Source organism: Notothenia rossii (genome assembly GCF_949606895.1).
Source record: "Notothenia rossii genome assembly, chromosome: 3".
In the NCBI taxonomy this organism is placed as follows: domain Eukaryota; kingdom Metazoa; phylum Chordata; class Actinopteri; order Perciformes; family Nototheniidae; genus Notothenia; species Notothenia rossii.
The window spans coordinates 8,193,427-8,203,809 of NC_136901.1; the positions used below are offsets into that span (position 1 = coordinate 8,193,427).

Consider the following 10,383-nt stretch of genomic DNA (forward strand, 5'->3'; position numbering starts at 1 on the left):
CGTCTTCAAATGGCCTTTTTCTCATGAAGTTACTTTTTAGCTTCTCAAATATGTAGATTTCCTGCTGCTCCTATATTTATAGCATATCAATCACTGAATATCTGTTGGTTTTAGACAAAATAATACATTTTCTTGGACTATGAGAAATGTTCACAGCCTTTTATTTGACTATTTCCTGACATTTTATATACCAGACCATTAAAACAATTGTTAGTTGCGACCCTATTTATGTAGGAATAGAGCATTGTAGACTCAATTAATTTCTCAAATGTTTTCTGATAAATGTTCTGTTAAAAGTATCTAAAGCACATTTTTCTACAATATAAAATAATGACAAATAATTGTACAAAAAGAAAACTCCTACCTCTATTTTTAGTTTGGAACTTAGCATTTCTCGGCTGTTATCGACATGATTGCCTCCTTTGTAGAGACGCGCGCGCGCACACACACACACACACACACACACACACACACACACACACACACACACACACACACACACACACACACACACACACACACACACACACACACACACACACACACACACACACACACACACACACACACACACACACACACACACACACACACACGTGATTTCACTTGATGCCTGATTAGACCTCTGTGCATGCAGACAGTATCTGCCTTATTTGCAGCAATTCTGTAGGAAACAAAAATAATTAGATATATAACTTAATGAGCCCACATTATTCCCAGAAAAAGCTCTAACTCTAACCTGATTAATAAATGAATATTTTATGGTTTAAAGCACATTAAATCCATTTGAGATGGAGCTAACCCATGTTAGTGTGGAACCATTCATTTATTGTACACGGGCGCCCTCTTGTGGACCAAAGAGGGAACTACGCTCATAATTAAACGTGAATAACATACATTTTATCCAGTTTTATTGATGGGGACTGCTTTATCTCCAGTGTAGAAAATACTGGGAGTCATATACCATACACAGAAAGTATTTTTAATAATAAATGTTAAGGCCACAGATTAATTAGAGTTTCATGTTGTGCTCCACTTTTATAGTTAGAGGAGGGGTAGTGATTAATACTTAAATACAGGAACTAAACAACTCTTCCTGAGAGAAACACTAAATTAAATCATGGCATTACTAGGTTTTTATATCAACACACAATATCCTCCAATTAGAACAGAAATTAATATTTGTATCTGGAACAAATTATGCTACAAAATGTAGTGCCAGAAATAGTGGTTTCTACCTGTAATTTGATAGACCACATACCATTTGAGGTACTTTTATATCAGCTGTGTGTCAAGATGGAAAAGATAATAAGAATGCTGTTTCTAGAAATGCAAATATAACAAGTTTTTTTTACTTTTGGCAGTTTGCTTAGAGATGACATAGCTTAGCTTTTCAACTAAAGTCACAATAACGCTGTAAAGGCCTTTAGACTATCAGGTTTGTCCACACATTCCATCTTTTTAAGGTTCATTGGTGACAAATAAATCAATACAACTCAGAAATATCAGTCTAATAACTGTCCATTCACGCTTTGTATAAATTAAAAAGCACATTCCCCACAAAGATCTGGATCAGAGTTGGGAGTTTTGTGTCTCTTGTGTGGTAAAACGGATGAATATTGGCACAAAATGTTCAGTTATTGCTTCTAAAAAACTGAGCAGACCCCAGTTCCTCTTTCTCCAGAGTCTCACAACACGGGGGCAGGTAGTCTCACACCACGGGGGCGACCTGCTGGGGGTCCGCTCAGCAGCAGGTGGACTCGGGGGGGCTCTTCCTCTGCAGGTCCACCGTGTTGCTGTGGATGAGGTGATCCGCTCTGTTGTCCATCGCCAGGACGCGACGCACCGCCTCCTCGAACACCGACGCCACATTGGTAGAATCCTTGGCGCTGGTCTCAAAGTACGGGTGTCCTCCGTTCTCCCGACACCACTGCCGGGCGTCCTCCCCCGACACCTGCCGCTCGGGAACGTCCAGCTTGTTGCCCAGCACCACGAAGGGGAAGTTGTCGGGGTCCTTGACGTCGGCGTAGTACGTGAACTCCTTCTTCCAGTTGCTCAGGTTGCTGAAGCTCTGGCCGTCGTCCACGCTGAAGGTGAGCAGGCAGCAGTCGGAGCCGCGGTAGAACGGCGTGCGGAGGCTGCGGAAACGCTCCTGACCCGCCGTGTCCCAGATCTGCAGCGTGGCCAGGTGGCCGTCCACCTCCAGCTCCTTGTTCAGGAACTCCACGCCGATGGTGTGGAAGAGGTGCGAGTCGAACTTGTTGGTGACGTAGCGGTTCATGAGGGACGACTTTCCCACGCCACCGTCGCCCAGCAGGATGACCTTCAGGAGGGCCGACTTGGCCATCGTCGCTCGGAGAGTTTAGGAGTTGTGAGACACCAATGATAGGGGAAGCACCTGAGGAGCACAAAGACATGAACTCAATTTAGAAGCAAAACAACAGACAGTAGCTGTGTTTGTACAGATGTAGTGCATAATACCAATGCTTAGTGCAGTATGTACTGTAGGGCTGCAGTAAACTGGGCGAAATATCAACAGGAAATCTTCTATATTTTTCTGATTTCCAGTTTGTTCTGGATTGATTACATAGAGGTGAAAATATCAGTATTTCTGTGTGCTATCAAAAAAAAAAATGGTATAGTAAATCATGGCATGAAATGAATAGGCCTTGTCCGTACAGAATAAGTACCCATGCAGTTTCAAACCACTGTTGGCTTTTATCAGACATTAGTCAAATCCTTCCAGTCGGGTTTTCCTTCAGGAAAGATAAAAACAGCTTCCACTTGGTCAGCCTGAGAGGAATACTAACTTTCTGTGACCCCCCACTCTGACTGTGATTCAAGTCAGTTAACTAATCCTATTAAAAGCAGCCGCAGCGCAGAGATTACACTACGCAACTAATGAACTTCCTACGCCGTGTGTTTTGCATGAAATCATGCGTGCTGTACATCACATGGACGCTGATCACAGGACCAGGAAGTGAGTGGTCCAAAAGTGATTCAACAACAGAAAAAAAATATTAAAACTCACCAGTATATCAGATCTGAATTTTTTCAGCAATCTGTAAAACAGAGAGAGAGGAGTTAACAAAGAGGGAAAAGAGGTAAAGGCAAAAAGAATATATACATATGAAATCCAAGTCTGCAGGGAGTTCACCCACCTACAGGCTCAGCTTAGATGACTAATAATCCGGGGATTTAGCATCAATTTAATCTGACACCACACATCTATGCATGCTTAACATACCAGTTTAAGCTAAATAGCAATAATTCCTCCCACATACCAAAACAAATCTGAGAGAAGAAGTCTGAGCAGGAGGAACAACACCTCATACATCACTGTCTGTCACCGTATCAGCAAGTGTGTGTGGGTGACTTTCCTGTTACATGGATTTATATGAAATAAATTGTACTTCTAAGAAAGCTTTCTACTTGTCATTGGCCTACATGTACACACTTCTAGCTACTTTAATATATATAGATTTTATAGATAGATACTTTATATATGAAGTATCTGGATAACAAATAACTTTCATAATAATGGTGTTTGTGTTGTGACTAACTGCCTTTAAAGGAATACTCCACCAAACATCTATTTATTTTATATAAAATACACCAAATGTGTCTCGTATTAGATTATAGGGCCATTTAAATTTTTTAAAGCTCAAGTAGATTCATCGTAATGTATTGTTTTATTCGACTAGCAGTCCACAATCGAAGGATATTCAGTTAGCTACCACAAAAGAGAAAGAAAAGTGTAAAACCCTCACATTTAAGAAGTTATAACAAGGTGACATTTGGCACTTTTTCTTGAGATATAACTACATTTAACAAAAGCAATCCCTTCTACAACTGTCACAACATATTACATGAGTGTGCAAGCAGTCTGCAGGTAATTAGGACGAACTGGCCAAATCCCCTGCTGGTTAGGCTGCAGAGATGAAAGACATGAATGAACTGTCACATGAGCTGCTAGTAAATAGTAAGCGTGTTCAGCCCGAGGTGCAAAACTGGGTAAATGATGTCTTTGTTCTAAAATCTTTAAACACAGACTGCATTACTGTCTTTGACATTCATTCTGGAGAAACAAACATTTATTAAGAAGCAGAAATGCCATTAAAACAGGAGTGAATGGAAACAGTCACACACACACAGGAGTCATGTGCTGCATTCAGAGAAATGCTGGAAGGCCTATTTCCATTAGTCATGAATACTTCCTTAAAACAACCACACACATGATTACATAGATATTGAATGTCCATTAATGTTAAGGAGACACTATTCTAAATTAGCATGGTAAAGCTTTGCCATAATTTGAGCCTATAACATATTTACTATCAATTAACAAGATTTATTAAACTCACAGGGGTTATAGCAGTGGAAAAATCGTTTTACAGTAGGATGTAACTTTGCAAACTTACTGTGATAATGTTAAACTGTTGTTTAATTACTTTACAGCGCCATAATTGCTATCTTACTCTCATAGCTTCATCAGGACTATGTAGTTCTCTACTAAATGTAGTTAGCTTAACCGTGACTCAAGTTACTGCCGCACAGATTTGGTTCAAAACAAGAAGAGCTGGTATCACTCCTAATCCTGCATACACTTTTATGCACATGGTTAATTATTTTTAAGCTGCTTTCTTGTGTTGGGTCCCCGCTAACATGTTGATACAATTGTTGAAAGAAGCAAAGCAAAAAAAGGCATGTCCGATAATGGAAGCCTTACCATAACGTGTAGCTGTCCGATAATGGATGAGCTAACAGTTGCTACTTTACTGACCGATAAAAACGACGGAAATAACAGATTTCTGGCACTTAGATGTAAAGTTTTGCCATCTTAATAACTCTACCTGTCGGTGTCGCTGTCGCTGTCCAGTTAAATCTCATCCACCATCCCGCCAGGGTGCTGCTGTCCGCCAGTGACATGGAGCTCCGGTGTCCCCGCTGCTGTTTGGCCCCGCAGCCGCTGGTGACGCTCACATGACCGGGGAGAGTCACGCCTCCTCATCATGTGGATGTCCGTGAATGCACCATTTATTGTCCCCTTTACACTGAAACTAACAGCTGTTCAGGAAGTTTTTAATAATCAAACCTGTGTAAACTGTGGCAAAAATATATGTGGAGATTTCACCTAATATCTTATAATATCTGTATTCATCTTTATTTATTTATTTTACTGGAAAATGTTTTCTTAAAGGTAACAATTCTGTCTATGAGAATTACTATTTTTGTAATCAACCACATTATAATTTCTACATTCCTAATTGTACATTTATTTAAATTATACATCAAATTCGTGTTTCAAAAAATACATTGACCTATATAAGAACAATTAATTAAAAAAGCAATCAAAAATGTTTATTTATTTTTATTCCATGTAATAATCATATTTTTTATGCTCTTATTTGTCTTTATAAATGTTTACCTATGTATCTGTTTAATTTCCAATATTTTAATAAAATAAAAACAATGTTTTGTGTATTTTTCTTGCACTTTTTTGTCTGTCCTATGTCCTTTTTGAGACCAGTTTATATTCAAATATTTGTTTTAGGTGAACTGATAATACCTGGAAATATAACTGTGCATTGCAATATAATTTATGCAGTTTTTAAGCCTTTTACTGATGGTTAAGATCAACCAAAGGAGCCCAACACTTCCTACCTCTGTCTGCAGTGTGTGTTGTCTGTTTATATCTTTGTGTTGTCTGTTTGTATCTGTGTGTTGTCTGTTTGTATCTGTGTGTTGTCTGTTTGTATCTGTGTGTTGTCTGTTTGTATCTGTGTGTATGTGAGAGACAGATCTGACGGGAGGGAATCTGTCACTTAACACTTAAAAGATAGTGAGCATCTGAGAAGCCACAGTGCTGAGATACCGAACAACAACTGGCAAGATAATACAGCCGCATGAGAACCGTGAGAATTAGGGGTTTATCATCGGAAATGCCTAATTTAGCTTTTAAAAGCCAACTTCAGATACAACATCGAGATACAGATACAGTCTACTTTAAAAAGCGATATTTATGAAAGTATTCAGACTGTTTTGTACGATGACGTGTAAATTAGTCATTGTGCCACATCATGAAGTGAAGGATCATGGGATATGGGGGAAGGGAGGGGGATTACTGACTCACACGCCCAAGTGTTTCTTAGATCACATGTCTCGTCCAGTGCAGCTCCAATGAATGGGATATTATAGGAATTGAGGGGCGTGAATGTAATTACTTACACTAGGAGCAGCTGAGTACCTTAACATCAGAAAACGACACATTAGAGGTCAGAGGTCTTACCAAAGTGGATTTACTTCATTACCCTGGCAATAAATTGTTCACGTGAGAAAGAGGATTCAGGAAAAGCATTTAAATGATTTACTGTAAGTAGATTAAGTGCAGGAGGCAGGAACTGATTTAGCGGGAGGAAGATGATGAAGCAACTAATTTAAAAGCTGTGGTTTTACTCTGCAGCTGCATTAGGCAATGTTTGGGCTTTTCATAATGGAGTGACTGCACATGAAATAAAGAACGCATCTTTAAAAAACTTTCAATCTCAAGTATCTGCTCAAACATGCAAAAATGCTCTGTCCTTTGTTTGTGTGTATTCAGAGGCAGACCCAGCCGCTGTGGTACCACTGCTGCCCACAGCCGCTGCAGGTCACAAAGGTCATGGAGTCGTCGTCGGGGCTGCTCTGCCTCACCCACGCCGGCAGGAACAGGGCCCCCCGGGACACCTGGCTCACCCTACAGTCCGACCCCCCACAGTTTTTGCACCTTATCTTCTGCGTCTGTGTCCCTTCGACTCCCTGAGGAAGCTGCCTCTCGCTCACCCCCCTCCACGAGTACTCCTCCCTCAGCTGCCGGAGCTCCGCGCCCGCCATCTCCTCAGCAGACATCCGGGAAAACACCTCCGGGGACAGTGCGCCGCTCAGGAGGCGCTGACGCAGATGCTTGTGTTTGGGGTTCCTCAGGTTGGCCACCCTGCTCCTCACACAGGCTTTGTATTTCACCTGGCTGGGTGTGTGGAGCTCATGGACGTGCTTTTCTATATCTGCAGCCAGATCTGCAGCCTTGTGTTGATCAGGAGGTTCAGGGCAGAGGGCGGAAAGAAGGAGCTGGACACACTTAGATCTCACAGATGAGAAACGACAGGAAGCTTCTACCTCGAAGTGGGAATCCTCTTGCTTTGCTCCATCTCCAGCCTCATGTGGAGGAGAAACCCTACGAGAGGCCTCCTTGCTTTTCACTCCATGTGCTCCTTTGCTGTACTGTCTCTTCCACTTAGACAACAAGCCTTTAGCGATCTGCTTCACGCTGTCATCAGAGCAGCTTCTCAGGAGCCTGTAGAGCACTTTCACAATGTCTGTGGTCTCCAGCTGCTCCGCCGTGACCTGAGACTTATCGAGGTCACCGAGCAGGGTCAGGATGGTCCCATAGCTCCCGTCTGCGAGGGATCTCTCTATCTGCACAGCGCAGTGGATTATTTCTTTGGCATCCATGGTGGCTGCAAGGAAACAGACAAGAAGATTAGGGGGGCTACTTGTGCCTGTGGTCTTACAATTTTGACTTTTAGTGATGGATTTACTGGTGAATACACATGTGAAATAAAGGATACATTCCAAAAATGTCTAATTTAATATGTCAAGTATGCATTTAAACCTGCAGGAATGCGCTGTTCTTTCTCCTGTTTTAATGGTAAAGAAAATACTTGGAAATAGATCTTGTTGTTTTCGATTTTTGGTGTGGAAAAAAAATGTCTTTCAAGTTCTGCAGCTTTTAACACAAGCTCTTGCATTATGCATCAGTCAACAAAGTTCCTTTTTGAGTTGGTTTACCTGAAATCCTTCATGGTTTGCAGCTCCTTCACATGCACAGTTCCTCAGCTGGAAACGTCAACACGGGAGCCGCCATGTTGGATTTGTCTTCAAAACAGGAATTGCACAATTTAACCACTAGATGGCCCTGCAGCCTCACATACTTCACTCATTAAGGCTCAGTTTGTTTCTGATGTCTTTAGAAATTGAAGATCAGCATGAATAACACTTTATGTTCTTGTATTTGATTCCATCTAGATATGGGGGGTGTCATCTTGAATCCTATGATCCTCCTTCAGTGTTGTGTTTAATCGGTTTTTGTGTCACAATAAAAGGTCTGTTGAGGTGAATTTCCGCAAAGGCCACATGTAATCCATTTAATTTCCTATCCTATAAAATAAAATAAAAAAAGACCAAATGCATATACTCTAATGACACTTGAATTAAATAAATCTATCTTTATAGGAATTATCCCTCTGACTGTATGTGTACATAAATCACATTTAAACCAGCGCCAAATCTGAGTTTTAATATCAAAAGAACCTATTAATTCACGTTTAAAAGTACTACCATTAATTATATTTGGTTTTTTCACACAGAAATAGCTGCATGACGTATAAATAGCTGAGCGGGGGGACATTATGTAATCTGTGTATGACATCAGCATTTTAATCCCATATTATAAATGTGCTTTAAGATTGATTCAGCCGGGGCCGATAGAGGTGGAGGCCCCGAGGGAACATTTCTCTCCCCCACACACTCCCCCCCCCTGCCTGAACCTCCTCCATTGGACTCCTTTGTTTACTTCCAGACCATAGTGACATCACTTTGAAACACCCATGCTATTGGCTAGCGCTCCAACACATACATGATAGGTTAAGGGACGGGACATCTCTTAGCGGTTGATCAATCACAACAGAGCCGGCCAGCTAACCAATCAGAGCACACTGGGCCCTGGTTTCAGACAGAGGGTGAAAGGAGGTGCTGCAGCACAGGCAGTATGAGAAAAATAAAGAGCTTTTTGAACATGAAAGCATGTCACAGTAGAGGCAGTAAAGACAAATATGAACCTGCAAATTAGCAGAATATAGTAAAAGTAAGAAAGTATCATCGTCATATTGGTGTTTACATTAATTACATACTAACCCATAGTAACATGTATACGTTGATTTATATTGTGAATTAATCTGTAAAGTAACAAAATATGTGTGTGTGTATGTGTGTGTGTGTGTGTGTGTGTGTGTGTGTGTGTGTGTGTGTGTGTGTGTGTGTGTGTGTGTGTGTGTGTGTGTGTGTGTGTGTGTGTGTGTGTGTATGTGTGAGATGGGTGGGGTCAAGCTCTCTATAAAAAGACCATCCTCCTCCAGGAGTCGACACCTTGCCCCATGCTTCTCGTCTCTCCTTACACACATGACTGGAATTCCTGAAAACACACACAAGGCTCCGGGGATCTTATCAACAAAGTCATTTCACTGCAGCCTGTTGTACTAGTACTCGTGTACGAGAGTGGAATTTTACCAGCATGCTGCTTACATTCACATCATTCATCGATAGGTGGCGCTCTCTCTCAGCATGTTGGTGAAGAAGAGGAGTCATCACATCCTGCTTCTGTTGTCTCCGCCTCTAAGACCACGCCACACTTGATGGCTTGTATGCATGAGCACACACTCAAACACACATGTATACACACACACACACACACACACACACACACACACACACACGCACGCACGCACACACACACACACACACACACACACACACACAGACTGGGCTGCTTGAGAAATTCTAAGGAGGGGCTTTTCTTGTTAAAGTGATCAGTTTCTTCATGGGTAGACATTCATGACAACATCGTAAGACCCCCCACCACAACATGAAAACACACACTGCAAAAAGTGTGTGTTCTTTTGTCTCAAAGTGTGTGTGAGCATAAAAGAATATAAGGTGTTCAGGAAATCACGTATCAGCTGAGTTTTGCGCAATATTAAAAACACACATTATCAGCGAGGGTAGAAAAGGGGAAGCTTGTGTTTATTTTTTTCCTGAGATGCATGACGCCTGACTTGTTTTTGGGAAAGTAGAAACATTTCCCATCATACAACATTTTATTTACCCCATCTGTTTATGTGGTCAGGGAACAAACACCTATAATTACACATTTTATGACAACTGTTATCCCATAAATGTGTGTGTGTGTGTGTGTGTGTGTTTGTGTGACAGGGGGTTGCCTTGCTGCCTACTTACCCATCACACCCCGCCACACACACACACGCACACACGCACGCACGCGCACACGCACGCGTGCGCACACACGCACACACACGCACACACACACACACACACACACCCATCATGACCTTGAGGGTGATAACAGATGACTGGAGTGCTCTTTCTCTTTGTGTTTCGTCTCTGCCCACAGGATTCATTCTGCTCTCACTGATCTGATCTGTGTTTCTATTTTGAAGCAGACAAAGTGTCACATTCTCAGCACGTACTTATTATTAACAGTCGTGCAGCGCCTCAGGCAGGAAATGATTCTCCCCAAACATGCAACCACATACACTAGCGTGTGTTATG

General features: G+C 41.7%; 2 protein-coding genes across 2 annotated transcripts; both read right to left on the minus strand.

The window, feature by feature from the left end:
• Positions 1 to 894: 894 nt before the first annotated feature.
• On the minus strand, positions 895 to 5,245 carry LOC307031196 (ras-related protein Rab-9A-like). The gene is made up of 3 exons (XM_079668081.1): positions 4,854 to 5,245; positions 3,032 to 3,062; positions 895 to 2,398 (listed from the first exon to the last, which is right to left on the minus strand). Exon 3 carries the CDS (start codon positions 2,345 to 2,347, stop codon positions 1,745 to 1,747), a length of 603 nt encoding a protein of 200 aa, XP_079524207.1. The 5' UTR covers positions 2,348 to 2,398; positions 3,032 to 3,062; positions 4,854 to 5,245; the 3' UTR covers positions 895 to 1,744.
• A 1,034-nt stretch (positions 5,246 to 6,279) lies between these two features.
• tceanc (transcription elongation factor A N-terminal and central domain containing) lies at positions 6,280 to 9,978 on the minus strand. Its single transcript, XM_079668079.1, has 3 exons — positions 9,340 to 9,978; positions 7,828 to 7,914; positions 6,280 to 7,496 (listed from the first exon to the last, which is right to left on the minus strand). The coding sequence occupies exon 3, from the start codon at positions 7,489 to 7,491 to the stop codon at positions 6,598 to 6,600; it is 894 nt and encodes a 297-aa protein (XP_079524205.1). The 5' UTR covers positions 7,492 to 7,496; positions 7,828 to 7,914; positions 9,340 to 9,978; the 3' UTR covers positions 6,280 to 6,597.
• Between the last annotated feature and the right edge of the window lie 405 nt (positions 9,979 to 10,383).